The sequence below is a fragment of the Lithobates pipiens genome, unplaced genomic scaffold, assembly GCF_037356315.1.
Source record: "Lithobates pipiens isolate NorthernLeopardFrog02 unplaced genomic scaffold, aLitPip1_a1.2 Scaffold_22, whole genome shotgun sequence".
Taxonomy (NCBI): Eukaryota; Metazoa; Chordata; class Amphibia; order Anura; family Ranidae; genus Lithobates; species Lithobates pipiens.
Window position 1 is genome coordinate 157,271,397 of NW_027507784.1, and position 18,556 is coordinate 157,289,952.

Sequence of the window (18,556 nt, forward strand, 5' to 3'; positions counted from 1 at the left end):
GATGATCTGACTTCCCTAATGTTGACTAAACAAAAGAAATTAGGGATCATTAAAAGAGAAGTTTGGGATTGTAAAAAAAACAAACATTTACACTCACCTAGGGGGGTGCAGTCTCTGCAGTGAGAACTCAAAGACCTCTGATCCCTTAGTTCTCCCCCTCCTGTCAGTCACCGGCTCTCTGCTTTGCTCTCAATGCTGTCACTGGAGCGCTGGGCTGTGGAGGGAATGGGAGGGGCTTATGCTCTCAGCAGATCGTTGAGCGCTTGAGCCAAGTGCCAGCCCAGGCTTCTGGGTGGATCCCGACCATATGGTTGGGATCTTTCTCCTGAGCCTGGACCGCTGAGTGAAATCAGCCGACAGCATGCTTTAGCCCGCTGTCAGCTGAGAATGCATCACGGGAGTGCAGAACGAACTTCACCCCTGTGGTCCATGGGAGAAGTATGGAAAAAAAGCTTTGACTGGGGATAGGTGAATGGTTTGGCCCGAGCATGAGTTTGGGCCGAACGTTGGCTGTTCGCCCGTACAACGAACACCCAAATTATCAGATTGTTGGACCATTTGTTCGGCCCACTGAATGACCACAATGCACTGCGCCGCCGTACAGTACATTGGAATCCTTGATTGGTTGAAGCAATGAAAGTGTTGCCCAATTAAGGCACAGAGAACTGTCTGAGCCATGAATGGATGCTGTCAAGATGACTCTATCCAATCATGGCTCATTGCTCTTAGTCCCGCCCCACACTATAAAAGTATTCTTTCAATAGTGGCCATTTGTATTGTGATATCAGTGTGGAGAGAGGTAGAACAGAGTTAGTGTGCTATAGTGTGCTATAGTGTGCTATTCTGTTTCTATTGTCAGTGTAGAATATCAGTTTAGTGTGACTCTAGTGATAGTTCATTCAGTGTAGTGTAGTGACCACTCATCTTTACATTAGTGTGGATCTAGTGATAGTTCAGTCAGTGTGAGTGTAGTGACCGCCATTCATCTTTACATTAGTGTGAGTCTAGTGATAGTTCAGTCAGGGTGAGTGTAGTGACCACCATTCATCTTCGCAATAGTGTGAATGTAGTGATAGTTCAGTCGGTGTGAGTGTAGTGACCATTCATTTTTACATTAGTGTCAGTTTATTTTGTCAGGTTTTATATAGTATAGTATTTAGTACACTGCTCCTGAAAAGAAATGAGACTTTTAAAACTTTTTTTGCATTGATACATGTCCCCCGGGGCAGGACCCAGGTCCCCAAACACCTTTTAAGACAATACTTGCATATTATCCTTTAAAATTAGCACTTTTGATTTTTCATGTTCGTGTCCCGTAGAATTTAACAGTGTTCACGTGCTCAAACAAAATTTTTGCATGTTTGCATGTTCTACTGCAAACCGAACCGGGGGTGTTCAGCTCATCCCTAGTCTCCAGTGATAATGAGGATGGGGGAGATGATGTTGATGTGGTCACTGATGTGACTTGGGTACCGGATAGAGCAGAGGAAGAAAGTGAGGGTGAGGTACAACCCCAACGAGGCAGCCATCATGAAAGAGTAGAGAGCAGCCAGCCTATTCCATCACATTGTGGAGCTGTCATCTCCTGCCCCACTTCCGACAGCTCAGCTGCCTAGACCTTTTTTAACACATGTGCAGCCAATCACGCTGTTGCAATCTCAGGTACATGAAGTGTGGAAAAAACACCAGCCATTTGGGTACTACATGCTTGACAAGGCATGTAACCTCCCACCACTCAGCCCGTTGGCAAGAGCACCTGAAAGTCACACAAAAGGGATGCAATTCTGTTCCTCCTCCTTACTCACCTCAGTCGGCCCTTGCTATACCTCATGACCTTGCAGCAGCCTCCACTGAAAGGGATGATGGTATAGCGCAGGGTGTCCCAGGTCCTTGCAGAACATCTGCCAGTAGCACACCACCAGCTGTAGACTATAGCCGGCAAATTTCTCTGCCCCATCTGCTGCAGCGGAAAGAAAAAAAAAGACACTGCCACCCACATGCCCAGTATCTAAATGCAAGCTTATCAAAGCTGCTGGTTGTACAACTTCTGCCTTTCCGTCTGGTGGACTCTGCCCCCTTCCATGAGATTGCAGAATGTGCAGTAACACAATGGCAGCTTCCCAGTCACTATTTATTTTCACATTAAGTTCATTCCAGCTCTGTACCATCACATGGAAGGCATGGTCAGGGATGATATATTTAATTCACAGCACATCGGGTAACTACACTTGCAACTCGGAAGGGGAAGGATGTAGGACAGGGCTCACTGCTGCAGCTTGTTGTGCTGCGATGTCTCAATACAGCTAGTGGTGATGATGTGAGATTTGTCAACTCTACCCCCCTCCTCCTCCTCCAAGCCCTCCTCTGCTGAATTGTCCTATGAACAACAAGTACCCCCTAAGCATTCAAGGGGCTATTCAATGAGTCAGGCTAAAAGGTGCCCTGCAGAGCTTCATCTAGTGTGTCTAAGGGACAGGAATCACACCAGAGCAGAGATTCTTGCAGCTCTGCAGGGGCAGGCCCAGAGGTGGTTCATGCCATGCCAGCTAGAGCCAGGAATGGTGGTGTGCGGTAATGGCACAAACCTCCTGTCTGCCCGGAAAGTCGACACATGTGCCATTCCTGGCACATGTCCTCAATTTGGTGGTGCAGAGTTTCCTAAATAGACCAGAAGCATCTGTAGCCATTTCAGTCATACACAGCCAGTGCTCGGTTGGCTGAAACTCAGCAGGAATTCCACCTGCCCGTATTCTGCCTGACTTGCGACATGCTCACCAGGTGGAACTCAACTTTGGCAATGCTGCAGCGGCTGCACATGCAGCAGAGGGCTATCAACGAGCATAGCACAATGGCAAGCTCAGGCTCGTTTTTTTTTTCCCCATGTCAATGGCTACTCATAAAAGATGCATGCACTGTACTGTCACCATTTGATAAGGGCCACAAGGATGGTGAGCCGCGACAATGCATGCATCAGTGACACAATCCCTGTTGTGTACTTGCTTGACATTATGGACAGGGCACTGGAGGCAGAACAGCGGGAGGAAGAGGAGGAATTCCTTTCCTCTCAAGGCCCACTTTATGCAGCTACCATTGTTCCTACGCCTCAGAACACACTAGAGAGGGAGAAGGAGGATTCTGGCAGTTTTGGAGGCACTGAAGCAGAGGAAGACATACGTCAAACATTAAGAGATGGTTTTCCATCCCCAGAACCCTTGGGAGTAGTATGTGGCTGGGAGGAGTGACCCTGAGGAGTTTGCTTCTCATGCCTATGCAAATTTGCAGTGCATGGGCTTCCTCATGCTTCAAAGCCTGCAAAAGGATCCAAGAATACGTGGCGTAAAGGAGGAGGATCACTATTGGTTGGCAACCCTCCTTGACCACTGTTACAAGTAGAAAGTCTCAGAACTCATCTCATTCCCACAGAGAGTGCAGAAGATAAAATCTCTTGAGGACCCCTTAAAGAGGAGTTTATCTAAAACTTTTCCCAACTCTGGTAGGTTACATTGTCTTGCAAAATGTAGTTTTGAAGCTTCTTTTGGTCAAGAATGGTAGAGAAGGCGGCCACCTAAGGTATGCATTTCCCAATTTTTTTAGTCCTCGTTGCCCAGGGCTATCGGCTTCCACATACCATTGTCAGTGTCTGCATCACATGGTAGACGATTACCTAGGGGCGAAAACAGAGATGGTGAGCTTTCCACTGGCCAGAACTTGCCCAGTATGCAATTGGGCTGCCCTGCATCCAGTGTGCTTTCCAAATAGGCATTCAGTGCTGCTGGAGGTTTTGCTACTGATAATAGAGCGCATCTGTCCACAGACTCCGTGGACCATCTCCCATTTATCAGAATGAATCAGTCCTGGATTACCAGCAGCTATGAAGCCCCTGATGCCGATGTCTCTGATTAAGTGTTTTTTTGGGATGTGGAATCTCTGCAGTACTTCTAGGTTGCCTAGCGTTGTGGGTGTTGATTTCATCTTGAAGATTTTTTTTGGTGTAAGTTTCATGAGCACAATCAAAAGAGAAGTATGCGTTTTTCTTTTTTTTGATTCATACTTACCTCGGTGGATGGAGCATCAGACAGATGCTGCATCTGTCCCCCGCCATCTCTGCACTGCGAACCGTGCCACCTGAACACCACCAAGGCTCGGCTCTCACAAATTCCAGAGAGGAAAGCTACTGACTGTCAGTCAGCGTCTCTCCTCTCTGCTTCTCCACGCTTATTGGATTGCTGAGCTGGGGAGAGGCTGTGTCAGCAGCTCGCTGAGACTGGCATCAATTAAGGCAGCTGGTGGATCCAGACTTGGAAGTCGGGATGACGCGCTGCCTTGACTGATCACAGTGACGTCAGTGGAAAGCGGACTTCAGACCGCTCTCCGCTGAAAACAGGTCACAGGAGTGCAAAACTAATTGCACTCCTGTGACCCATAGGAGAAGCCCAGCCTAAAAAGCTCAGGTTGGACTTCTCTTTTAACACCCAAAGACCAATTTTTACACACCTGTTTGACAGGTGCATAGCATTTAAACTTTTGACAGCAAGGCCGATTCTTGCTTAAATCAAGAATACCTCAATAGTGTTATGGAGTGAAGGCGCCACTGACACCCAAAGACTAATTTTTTACACACCTGGTATTTCTATCCAAAGTCCGTGGAAGAGACACTAGAATTTATCCAAAGAAATCTCTAATCTTGTTTCCAGTGCACTACATTCTGGTCTCATCATTCCAAGCTGTTGCTTACAAAATAAAGAAAACTTGCAGGGAAAATGTCTTTTTGTGGCTTTATAAATGCAATTAATGCTGCAGCAGCTTATATCCACTTTACAAGTGGACTAAGGGGACCCCCCAGGCACTATATTGAAATACATTTTTCAGAGGGCAGAACCCAGACCCCTGTAAACATTGTATGTCCAATTACTTCCAATTAAGCCTTCAAAATGGGCACTTTTGATTTTTTCTATTTCGGGACCCATAGACTTCAATGGGGTTAGCAGGTGTTGTGCATTAGGGTAATGCAGGGCTTTTTTGATAAAACGTAGCATGCTTTTTAAATTCAGTGTCTTATATGCACTTTGGGTTTACACCAAACTGCAGGTGAACGGGCTGTCCATGAATTGTTAATGACATCCCAAACACATCTGATCACAGTGCCATGTGGTTTGCTGCAGTGTGCTATAAAAAAAAATTGTGCTTGCACTACTATTTCTATGTTCAGTGCAAGCAAAAAAACGAATTTAATATTTAAAGGTTTATTTTAATTTAAGATTTTAAAATAATTTTAAATATATGACACATTTTGTAAACCTGTACACATTAAAAAATACATAAAAAAGATTAAAAAATATACTTCCAGTTTTAAAACTCAAAATGGTCACTAATGAAAACCAGGATATCAGGAGCTGGGATTTGACTAAAGTGTCTGCTAATTTAAATTTGTTATGGTTAACTAATTGGAAGGGACGTTTTGGGCAAACTCAGCTCAACTATGTTCTTATTGTATCTTATTGTCTCTTGTATATTTCTGACAGTTTTGAAGGATGTGATTATTTGGGGTAACATCAGTGGTACTAATCACCTTGAACTGAACCAAGCAAAGATATACAAATATGACAGTTCCATATGGGGTCCTTCCAGTTACTCGCGCCCTTTGCTTGATATGATATTTGACAGGTACGTAATAGTTATAATTTGACTAATTAGTTCATGATGACAATAGCTGAACATGCCTAGCCAACCAACATATGGATCAGTGTCTAAAATATAGTCTTTGAAAATGTACTGTAGTGCAAAAAAATTGTAATCTTGTGATATCATACATTCCAAGAATATTATATATTGTTAATTAATCAGTTAATTAATCCCTGCTACATTTCCCTGCTGTTTTTGGCTGTTATATCTATAAGCATATTGAATATGTTAAGGTGATAAATAAATGTGGATAAAAGTGTATTTACAAACATGCATAAAAAAAATAAAAAAAATTTAAAATATTTTTTGGTTTGTCCTCTTGTTTTTTTTTCCTTACTTAAAGAATAAACCACAATAGAATTTTACAATTTTTTTTCATTAAACATTTTTTTTATTTAATGGCAGGAAATGGGTGAAGAATGACCTAATGAGAGAGTGGAAAATTCGAAAGCAACATCGTTCTGGCTTGTCTGCAGCTCATTCCATTGCCAGTGTCCTGTCCTGGTGGCAACAGCATTCAAACCATGGAGAGATTGTTTCCCTCGGTGTCCTTAGTGAAGGTAATCGTAATGATTAACAGTGGCGGCTGGTGCTTGATAATCCTGGGGGGTGGCTGCTAGAGCTGCACGATTCTGACTAAAATGAGAATTGCAATTTTTTTTTTCTTAGAATAAAGATCATGATTCTCTCACGATTCTCGCAGTGTAACATCATCTATTATATTATACAAAAAAAATGGGCTAACTTTACAGTTTGTTGTTTTTTTTTTCAATTCATTGAAATGTTTTTTTTTCCCAAAAAATGCATTTGAAAGACTGCACAAATACAGTGTGACATAAAATATTGCAACAACCACCATTTTATTCTCTAGGGTCTCTGCTAAATATATATATATATATATATATATATATATATATATATATATATAATGTTTGGGGTTCTATGTAATTTTCTAGCAGAAAATACTGATTTTAACGTGTAAGCGACGAATGTCAGAAAAAAAAGTGGTTAAACTGACCTTATTTACACACAGACGTTCATTCCTTTGATCTAAAAGATACGAGAGAAATAATGTATCCTTTCTCTTCTCTACAGTGATACCTGGGTTCACAAATGCTTCTGCTCACAAATAACTCAGTTGATGAACAGAAAAGTTTGCAAATATTTGCTTCGGTACGCGAACTCCGTTTTGGTTGACGAACACGAGCCACGACCATCTTCGCTGCACTGACACATTCATATTGAGAAGAGCAGTGCAAGATGAGAGTATTATGCCACGTACACATGATCGGACTTTCCAGCAGACTAGGTCCGACGGTCTTCCCGAGCAAGCGGACTTGCGCAAACACGAACGGACTTTCCGGCAGACTAGGTCTACCCTACCCATTCACCTGGGGGAAAAGTGTCAATGAAAAAACACACTACACAGGTTTTTAAAGTAGTTTATTAGGCAGCTCCGGGGGTCTTCTTCCGACTTCGGGGGTCTCTTCCGACTTCTCCACGCTTTCCGGTTCTTCTCCCGCTCTCTGGCCTCTTCTCCCACTCTCCGGTTCTTCTACCGGGCTCCTCCGATATCTTATGCTCTTTTACCGCTCTTTTACTAGTGGTGGCCTGCCTTTTTCCTTCGTCGTTGCCGTCTTCTTCTTCTTTCTTCTTCTGTTCTTCCAATGTTGACACAACGCCCTCTTCCACTGTAATGCTGCAACGACTTATATAGGCATAAGGGGCGGGGGTCACCAAGTGATGTCATCCGATGACCCCGCCCCTTATGACATCACAGTTCCAGGGCATGCTGGGACTGTGACTGTGGGGGAGGGGGGGGCGCTCGCTCATTCCCATCCCCTTTCCAGACCGGCCGGGCTGCATGCTCGGATAAGAGTCTGGTATGGACTTTGGGGGGACCCCCACGCCAGATTCCGGTCCGCCGGACCAAGTCTGCCGGAAAGTCAGATTGTGTGTACGGGGCATTAGGCGAAACAGTCCACTCAGATCAGGGTTTCTGCTCCCTGACTACCATGTGGGTGGACTCACTTGACTGGGAATCATGGAAAAACAGTTCATATGAATTCTACAACTTTATCATCCTCTCATAGACTAGTCATTTTGAATTAGGGTTTGGGATTGTTTCAATCAAGGATTAAAGAGGAGCTATAGTTTTTTTCTTTTTAGATGTACACATGAAAGAGGTCAGCTTAATGTAACAGACCGTACATAATATACGTTTAAAAATCCTTTTTTTTGTACTGTACATACATTTCATAATTTTATATATAAACAAATAAAAAGTTCAGAACAAGCCTAATTTAAATTGAACCCTCTGGGAAAATTTGCCTCGGTTCAAAGTCATTTCACAAATTAAGTTTGTAAAACTTAACGTGGGGAACACCAGGATTAACGTGGGAAACCCCTGTTGGACGGGCCGCCACTGATAATGAACACGCCAACAGCAAACTCTTATTTATTTTTTAATGTAAGACTTTGTTGTTTTCATTTGTATGGGGTTGAGCTCCTATAACAATAAGAAAAGGAATGTGACAGCTTAGATCCTTTCCTAATTTGAATTATAAGTTTGATTTAGTTTGATTTATATTTGTGTGATGCAAAATCTGTGCGTCTAAAGGAACCAAAATATATGGCTATAAACAGCACTGTTAATGTCCAATACTTTGCATTGTTCCTTACAAGCAAGATTTTTCTTCTGCCAATATATAGTATTGCTTTAAAGTGGTTATAAACCGCTGCTGTGTGGCGTGAAAAAAAAAAACACCTACAAGGCAATGGGATAATGTGCTAGTATGCATCGCATACTAGCACATTATGAAATACTTACCTTGGAACTAAGCCATTCAGTGCTGTATGGTCACAGTTGAGAGGGCTGACTCTTCTGGGTTTGCATGCTCTGGCTATGTGATTAGCCGGAGCCGCAATGACATCACTCCCATGCATGAGCCCTCGGATCCGACGCAAAACTTTGCAAGGTATGCCTGACCTTCACAATGCATGCACCAATGAAATAACTGGCTGCATGCAAGGTAAATATCTCCTAAACAGTGCACATTTAGGAGACATAAGCTTACTTGCAGGTAAAATGAATAAGCTTACCTGTAGGTAAAATTCATACGTGGGAAGTTACTACCGCTTTAAAGCAGCATTAAACCCAAAACCAAAAATATTATTAATTGCACTTTCCCAATCATTAGATTTGGTGGCTTCATTTGTTTTCTTTTTTTTTAAGGCTTTTCCCTCTGTTTTCACCTGGTAATCTGGCCGGTAACACATCTCCTGTATTAGAGTGCCCCCACTCTGAATGAAGGAGCATGGGGACACAGCAAGACAGCACCACTGTCAGTCTGGGGGGAGGGTTGTGTTTGATGTGCTAGCAGATTTAAATACACTAACAAATTGAAGTCAATCTCCAGATAATACGTTATAAGCAGTTACAGCATACAGTCTATTTCCTTTTGAGATAAATTAGATTTTTACGTAAATAAATAAAGTTATCTTTGTAAGCACCCCTGCCAGTGCTGAATGGTTTGTGTAATCCATGTAACTGATAATCTGCAAGAGAGCCCTCAAGACGCTAAGGACCCTAACTCACATTCATACATACACATACTGAGGCCAATGTAGACAGAAATAGTTTTTTTTCATCATACTTACCTTTAAAATCCTTTTCTTTTAATACATCATGGGGCACAGAGTTAGGCTAATATTCATTACCTGCTGGGTTATACTTCATCTCCAGGTGAATGGACACGGAAGGACCAAAGATCCTTAGACAGGAAGTGATCCCCTATGTAACCCCTCCCATATAGGAAGTACTTCAGTTTTGTAGCAAGCACTGAATCCTTAGAAATAGGGACCTCTGTGTCCCATGATGTACTCAAAGAAAAGGATTTTACAGGTAAGTATGACGAAAAACCCTACTTTCTTTTTCATACATCAGGGGACACAGAGTTAGGCTAATATTCATTACCTGCTGAGACATCCCAGAGCAATATGTAAATTATAGATTTTAGTGTTGCGCAGTGTAATAGAGGATGGGGTGGAAGGGGAGGGATAAGGGAGGGGGGGGGAAGAAAAAAGGGGGAATGGAGGGGAAATAGACAAGGGGGCGAGGGAGCTTCAGGTGAAAAGATAATAGAAAAAAGCTAGAGATATGGATAGTGACTAAATGTGAAAAGTGCCTTTAAACTTATAGAGTGCGTAATGAGCTTGGTATAAAAGTAATAATAACAATCATAGGTAAATACCTAAGCATACGAATAATAAATGCATACACTCTAATAATAATCAAAAAAAAACTGTGCAAAACTGCAGTAATGCATGCCAAGTGAATGTATAAATAAAGTGACAATCCAAGGTCTATGTCCAAATAACAGAAATCTATATGCAATCACTTAGGTGAAAATAAGCACAATACAATATAGCATGCCAGGTGAATGTGAAAAATAAAAACAAATCTCAATAGATCCAGTAAAAAAAAAAAAAAAATTGTATATGAAACATGAGCTGGTATTCCATGCAGTGCATTACATTGTGCAAATGATGCTAGCAGCAATAATAAATGTGACCATTGCAAGTGAAATAAATGAAAAAGGGATAAAGTGCTAGTAGTATATATGAAATATTAAAAAAATAATATAAGCGTGCAATGTTCTGACAAAATAAGAGTTCTTTGTTTCAAGCTCCAGTGATACGTGCAAACATATAGGTGCAGTGGCTTTTTCTTTCTTTCATCCAATGAGTGAAAGGATGTGCCCTTACCTCACGGCTGTGAGGTTACAGCCTTATTAGAATAATGATGTATATATCGCTCCAGTTCTATGGCCTTAGGGTGGGTATACCTCACAAAATACAGAGATGGTAATCCATAGTGTAGTATTTAGATGAAACCAGTTTTATTAAATTAAAATGTCAGGGTACTCACATTAAGGAGTAAACATATACAGCGATGTATAGAGCAACAAGCGGTGTGTTCCAGCGTCCTTCCTGGTGTCTCTCTCACTTCCTTCCTTACGCGTATTCGTCACCGTCACGTGACTTCTTCAGGGAATGAGTAGAGAGAAGGGGGTTGCCTTTTTATGCTAGAAATTAGTCATTATGGCGGCCATTTTCTTGGAGTCCGGAGGACGGAAGTCTCGTCGCGGCCATTTTTTGTATGTTTTGTCGCCGGAAGTAATCCGGCAGACATTAATTTGGAGGTTTTAGTAGCAAGGTTTACTGCGCACTGGTTGGAGGAGTAGTGACACTGGAAATCTACTCGAGCACCATAAATCTATTTAAATTTACAACTAGATCAAATATTAGGTAATCTCATAACTATATATTCAATTCAATTAAGTTACCATAGGTCACTAATATTAATATTAGAAAAAAGTATTGAAGAGAGGAACTATGGAATAAAATAATTAAAATAAAGAATTAAAAATCTAAAAATAAAAGGATAAATAGAGCATACGAGAAATGTGTATATAAAATCTATAGAAAAAGTGGGGAAAATATATATATGTCTACGTCAATGCGCACACACATATATGATAAAAAATTATCTAAATGAACCCCTACTTATTAAAAGTTAATTTAAAAAACTTTAATAAAAATAGAGAGAGGGGAAGATGGAGGTAAAAAAGCTATTTAAAAACAAGATTAAAATCAAATTGCAGATATAATGGGAGGAGTCTAGTAAATAGTGGATTTATAAATAGTGCATATAGAAATTAAAAATCACTAATAAAACAATTCAGATCAAAATCTATGTTTAAACCTTGAGGTGCAAAAGTGTCTAAGATAAAAATCCACTTCGATTCCAGTTGGCTCAGTGTTCTAACTTTATGGCCCCCGCGACAATGTTTAACGTAAGGTTCTATGCCCCAAAATTTCAACTGGGATGGGTCTTTGTTGTGGACAGAGGCAAAGTGTCTCGACACACTGTGCTTGTCAAATCCTTTTGTAATATTCTGTACGTGTTCTTTCAGGCGTACTCTCAGGGGTCTTTTTGTACGGCCTACGTATTGGAGGCCACAATCACATTCCAACACGTAGACCGCTCCCTCAGTATTGCAACTTATAAAGTCCTTTATCTCATATGTATTCCCGGTGATTGTAGATGTAAAATCCTTCCTTTTCTTATTCTGGCATCCAGTTTTTAAACAAGCATAGCATCGTCTACAGGGAAAAAAAACCTTTCCAGAGAAGAATGAAAAATTGTTTTTAGGGGGGTCTGGGATATTTTTTACTAACTTATCCCGAATCGTTGGGGCCCGTCTATATGTAAATTTGGGTTTTAGAGGAAGTATTTGCTGTAGTTGTCTGTCTGCTAATAAGATGTTCCAATTCCGTCTAATTTTTTTTTCTACATCCTTGAATTGGGAATTGTAGTCGAGGATGATCGGTACTAGATCGTCTTTAGTTGTTTGTTTTGGTTTGTCTTCTAATAGTATTTTCCGATCAATATCTGCGACTTCCATGATTTTTTTATTTTTTATTAATAAATTCATTATCATAGCCTTTTTCCAAGAATTTGTGTCTTAAGGTCTCTGCTTGTACTTTGAATACTTTATTGTCAGTGCAGTTTCTCCTTATTCACATTATTTGCCCTTTTGGTATATTGAACAGCCAATTATTGTGATGGCAACTTCCTATTGGAAGGTAGCTGTTCCTATCCACCTCTTTAAAGTGTGTTTGGGAAGAGATTATGTTGTTATTCTGCATAATTTCTAAATCCAGAAATTTAATGCACTTATCACTGATCTCCCATGTTAACTGGATATTTCTGTTGTTAACATTTAGGCCTTCTAGGAAGTTAATAAGTTGTTCTTTCTTACCCTTCCATATTATTATTATATCATCAATGTACCTCCCAACGATTCGGGATAAGTTAGTAAAAAATATCCCAGACCCCCCTAAAAACAATTTTTCATTCTTCTCTGGAAAGGGTTTTTTTCCCTGTAGACGATGCTATGCTTGTTTAAAAACTGGATGCCAGAATAAGAAAAGGAAGGATTTTACATCTACAATCACCGGGAATACATATGAGATAAAGGACTTTATAAGTTGCAATACTGAGGGAGCGGTCTACGTGTTGGAATGTGATTGTGGCCTCCAATACGTAGGCCGTACAAAAAGACCCCTGAGAGTACGCCTAAAAGAACACAGCCTGAGAGACTGGCATCTGTAGTCAGTACTCTCCAGTTACCAGGAGGAAGGATTTTCCCTTTCACAGGTTCTGATCCTACAACCACCAGTTTAAGCTTAAGCGTGCCTGAAGAGATAAGAACATTGAATAATCCAGGGCTTGTCCTCTTCTGTTCCAAGCCAACAAGATGTCTTGTTGTATAGGCCTGGAAAGGAACTGGGCATAAATCACTTCCTCGAAGGAGGACACCATCCTTTTTAGAAGACTCATACAGAACCGAATGGAGGGTTGTCTGGTGCCACTTAGCTGATGCACCTGATCCTTCAGGGCACAGATCCTTACAGGTGGCAAAAATACCCTTGCTTGGACAGTATCTAGGATCAGAACTAAATACTTCAGACTTTGAGCTGGTCTCAAGGCTGACTTTTTGGTATTTTTATGATCCAGCCTAAGCTTCCCAAATACTGCACTGTGCAGGTTATGCTCTGTTCTAGAGCCTGTAGTGCGTGATCTATGAGCAGGGGGTTGTCCAGATACCCAAGCACCAAGATCCATTGGGCCCTCAAAAGACCCAGTACTGGTGCTAGGACCTTTGTGAACACCCGGGGAGCTGTGGCAAGCCCGAAGGGTAGAGCCACAAACTGAAAAAGACATTCATCTACTACAAATTGCAGGAACCTCTGATGAGGCTGAAAGATACGTATGTGTAAATACACATTCTTTATATCGATGGAGGCTAGAAAGTCTCCCATCTGGAGCGCGGCTACAACTGAGCAGACAGACTCCATCCAAAAGGACTGGATTAGTAGATACTGGTTTAGGGATCTTAGATCCAAAATGGGCCTTATGTCCCCATTTGGTTTTTGAACTGTAAACTGGTTAGAATAAAACCCCATACCCCTTTTGGATACAGGAACCTGTACAATCACACTTTGATGCACTAAATGATGTAGTGCCTGAAACAGTACGTTTCTTTTTGGAGGATCCGAGGGAATGCTGGATCTTAGAGACCTCTGAGGGAGAACTCCCCTCATAACTCCAGCTTGTAACTCTAGGATATAGTCAAGGTGACCTACTCATCCTGCCCCACTGTTCTCCAAATGTCTGTAAGGCTTTCCCCTGTCTCTAGTGCTCTGTTGGTGGCAAAATCGTCTTGGGACTGAGAAACCTGAGGAATCAGTCCTGAGGTTTTAAGCAGATGTTCCCCATGAAAGGGGAAACCTGACAATAACTTCTTACAAGGAAGCTTGGGTGACCAGTTCTTAAGCCACAAAAGTCTGCACATATGTACAGACAAGAGAGCCAAACGAGACACATTCTGTATTAAATCCTTTAAAGCACTAACAGCAAAACATAGCGCTCGAGGAATATCTGTCTTATTTTTAGCAAGATCATCCTCCTGGTTAGGCCTGTCAGGCTTTCTGACCTGATACTTTACAGACTGGCAGATATCAATTGCTGCAACAGCTGGCTGAATAGCTGAACGGGCCAAAGAAAAGGAAGCCTTTAATAATGACTCCAGTTTCTTGTCAACAGAGTCTTTGAAACCCTGTGCATTATCCACCAGACAAGTTAAGTTCTTGTTCAAGGAAGAGACTGCTGAATCTATGGCTGGCATTCTCCACTTCTTTATGAACTTTTCATCCATGGAATATAAAAGGGAAAACCTCTTAGAAGGAACAAAAATCCTGTCAGGATGTTCCCAATCAGAATACACTGCCTGTTCCAACAGTGGGTATAAGAGGAAAGCCTGTGTGACCTGAAGAGGCCTCAGGGACCATAAAGAAGACCAGGGGGGCTTAGTAACCTCTGTAAGAGGCAACTTAAAGGCAGAACAAACCACCTCTGTAATAGCCTGGATCAAAAAAGCCTCTGCGACTGAGAGGCAGACACCAACTGGATATCTTCTTGTCCAGATTGCTCAGAAGAAGACTCATCTGCTAGGCCCTCCACAGAATCCTGAGCTTTTAGCTCTTCCCCATCCTCAACCCATTCCTGCTCCAAACAAGGAGGCTCAGGGGAGGGGGATCTGTCATGCTTCTTGCCACCCTGTGAGATGGAGGCAATCATGACAGCAATCCTGTGCTCTAACCTGGGTAGGGCCGAGGACAGTTCATCCTTGGTAATAAAGGGGAAAGCAGCAGCATTGACAGTAGGCACCATACCAGATAGGCGCAGCTGCTCAGATTGCTCGGAAAGCCTCTGGTCTTTCAGTGGTACAACACTAGGGATACGACTAGGTTCATCAGGAGCTACTGACGACATAGGTGTGCCCTTCCCTGTAGTGTTAGTCCTTACTCCTCTTTTCTGAAGACATTTACAAGCTACAAAAAGGGAGTAGCTTGGTGTAGTATTAACACAGTTCAGAAGGGAGACCCTTCAATAGGGATCACCAAGCTCCTATGCAACAATCCTGCTAAGCATCTTAGCCTGCCAAGCAACACCTGGTGACTCATGTGACTCGGGTAAGGACAAATGAACCGCTGCAAATGCCTGGTTCAGGTGCTTCTCTGTGTCCCACAGCTGGCTTCTGGAAGCACCAGTGCCTGTTAATGTAGCCAGTGCGGATTTAGACGGAGCCAGATCTCATGTGTACTCAGCTCAGCTCAGCACTCGGCTCACAATCCGGGACATGTGACATGCTAGGAGACGTCCAGGAGGCGGGACTGGGCGTGACTGCAAGCTGAGCTGAGCCGAGTACACAGGAGATCCTGGCTCTGTCTGATCTGGCGGCGCTCTTCCCCTCCGAGGCTGCACTATGTCTGTGTATAACACGCACCCACGATTTCCCCCCTATTTTCAGGGAGAACAAGTGTTTGTTATACGCCGATAAATACAATGAATATTGAACTTGATCTCAATTGTTTTCTGTCCAATGATTAGTGGGGATTTATCCTCAGGCCCCTTTTTTCTGTTTGGACGCATATTTCCTGTCTCCATTTGTCCTGTTTATATATATATATATATATTATTATATATATATATATATATATATATATATATATATATATATATATATATATATATATATATATATATATATATATATATATATATATATATATATATGAGAAAAAATCTCTCCTTTTTTTATATATATTTTGTATTATTTTAAAAAAAAATTTAATATTTTTATTTGTGTATTAGGTACATATTTTTCTATTAATTTACCTTTTCTCAATATTTTCTCCATTTTTTTTGTGATGAAAGAGCAGGAATTATTTTGAGATGTTAGTGCCTCTGCCCTCTTTCCGTCATGAAGTGCTGCTTATTAATATATATTGTGTATTTAAGAAAATAAACCGTTTTTTTTTAAGTATGGTTTGGGTGGCCACTACGGGGTGGAGAAGACAGAGTTTTCTATGTGTGGGAATATCTGTCCCCTCCCCTCTTTTTTTCTCCCCTCCCTCCCCTACTAAAGTTTATGAATAGGAGGGGTGGATTGTAAATAAGGTTTTAAATTATGTATTTTTATTTTAGGAATAGAAGTATCATTATACATTTGGAATATGGGTTTAATTTAACATATGATGGCAATATCTAGCTTTTGGCTTTTTGTGATTTTTCTGCCATCAATACCAGTCTGCATATTGGTGCTAGTTTATATATGACATTATAACATCATAAATCTGTATCATGTTTTATGTAACAATTTTTGTCTCTTTGTTGTTTTAAAATGTCTATGGCTATAGAGATAAATGGTAGAGGTTAGAGTGTATGTCTATGTTTATCGCTCTGAGCAGGACTGAGGCTGCGCACAATCTGCCTTTTCTATTGGCCCTAGTTATGTTAGAAGAAGCTTAAAAAGCGGTGACCATAGTGACCAGGTACACTTCCTGAAGACGCTGATGACGAAACATACATCGAAGCGGTACCTGGTCACGCCCTTGACGCCATATCCGGTAACTTGGTTGTCGGCTTCACAGCTTGGAACGCACGCCGTTTGACAATACGGAGGGAATTCATTGCACCGACCGGATTGTTTCTATTCTGAAGGCGAGCAGCCCCAGTGCTGGGTTGGGCACACACGAATGTAAGGAGCAACTTGGCTGTGTTTTTTATTCATTTTTTTTACTAATAAAATCAGTATTAAGCTTTTTTTCTACATACCGCCTGAAAGTCTGAAAGGGGACGCACTATCCTATGTATCCATGTCATATGTGAACAGGCACTTATCCTGTACAGGCGTTGTTTGACTTACTTTTTAATTAAAGTGGTCAAGCAAATCTGGTAAGCAGATTTTATTTGCATATCACGATTGGGTGTCGGTGTCCTTTTGGTGGAGGTATATGCAAGTTTTCTGGACTTACCACAGTTTGCAAGATTTTGCACGGAGTTTGAGATTATCTATCAAAGAAGTTGGAGTGGCACATTTATGAGACTTTTTTTACTGAATAATTCTGGGAAGAGTTTATTTCCATTTGTTATTTGATCACGAGTGGGAATCTAATAATGTTTGTTATGTATTATTGATCAATAATTTGTGGTAGTGGTGTTATTTTTAAGAATTTCACTAATTGATTAGGGTAATTAAGAGCGCCCCTAAATCTGCTAATTTTTTCACTATTGAGGAGGTCTTTTTTTCCTACCTCTTATATATAGGGTGCAGCTTTGTATTTATTTTTTATTTATTTTTCTATAGATTTGATATATTTTTGAAATTTTTTTGCATGGCGCGGAGTTTACACAATTACGTTTTAATTGTTTTTCACGATAAATACAATATATATAATAATTGGGGGTTATAAGTAATTTTCTAGCAAAAAATACTGATTTTAAACTTGTAAACAAAAACTGCCAGAAAAGGCCTGGTCTTCAAGTTACTAATGCAGCCATTACATCTAATAATTGGTAAGCTGCAAAATAATAAATGTTTGCTTTTCGTTTAATACTGGATTAGGGGCCAATTCACACCAGGATGGTCTGCTGTGGTTTGTTTAAAGTGTATTGTAGTTGGCATTAACATTGTGTACATTAAATGAGAAGTATGGCCAAAGCTTTTTTTTTTCCCCCACAAAAGTTTTTTATTGAAAACAGTAAGTATGGTGCATGCAAAATGGCCAAAGCTTTTTTGTCGATACTTCATCTGTGGGTCACAGGAGGGCAATTAGTTCTGCACTCCTGGAACCCATTTTCAGCTGGCAGCAAGCTAAAGCCTGCTGTTGGCTGACATCACTCAGCTGGTCCAGGAGATTGATTGATCCCGACTTTACAGTCAGGATCCCTCCAGATTCCAAGACCAGAGCATCGGGAGAGCAGAGAAACTGACAGTCACTGCTGTCTGCTCAGAGCAGAGGAAGAACAAGAACAATAAGCAGTGTTGAGCACTCAGTTCTCAGTCTTAGAAGCGGCAGGGGACAGCTGCTGCTGGGATCAGTGCTGCAGCCATCTGGGTGAGTATGATTTTCTTCTTTTTTCTAAGCTTCCCATACTTCACTTTTAAGGCAATTTATTAATGTGAATGGGATGTCAGTGCACCAAGGCAAACCAAAAATTGAACATGCAGCAAGTTTGGTGGATGCAGCACATTGCAAAGCATGGTAGTGTGGTAAGGTGTGTTGACATGTCAGCACCTGCATGCTTGTTTTGGGTTAGGAACGTGAAGTGTGTAAAAAGCAGGAGTTACCCAGGCAGCTAGCGTTTTCAGGAGAATGTCTCATACAACAGGTTCACTTTAAGGGTCAGTAATGCCCCGTACACACGACCAGACTTTTCAACATCAAAAGTCTGACGGAA

At 41.2% G+C, this 18,556-nt stretch overlaps 1 protein-coding gene across 2 annotated transcripts in view; it reads left to right on the forward strand.

Moving 5' to 3' along the window:
* MDH1B (malate dehydrogenase 1B) overlaps positions 1-18,556 on the forward strand; it is a 75,452-nt gene that overhangs the window by 22,278 nt on the left and 34,618 nt on the right. For both annotated transcript variants that reach the window (XM_077448505.1, XM_077448506.1), the window contains 2 exons: positions 5,523-5,664; positions 6,088-6,242. In XM_077448505.1, coding sequence (XP_077304631.1) covers positions 5,523-5,664; positions 6,088-6,242 — 297 coding nt within the window. The remainder of the gene's footprint in view (positions 1-5,522; positions 5,665-6,087; positions 6,243-18,556) is intronic.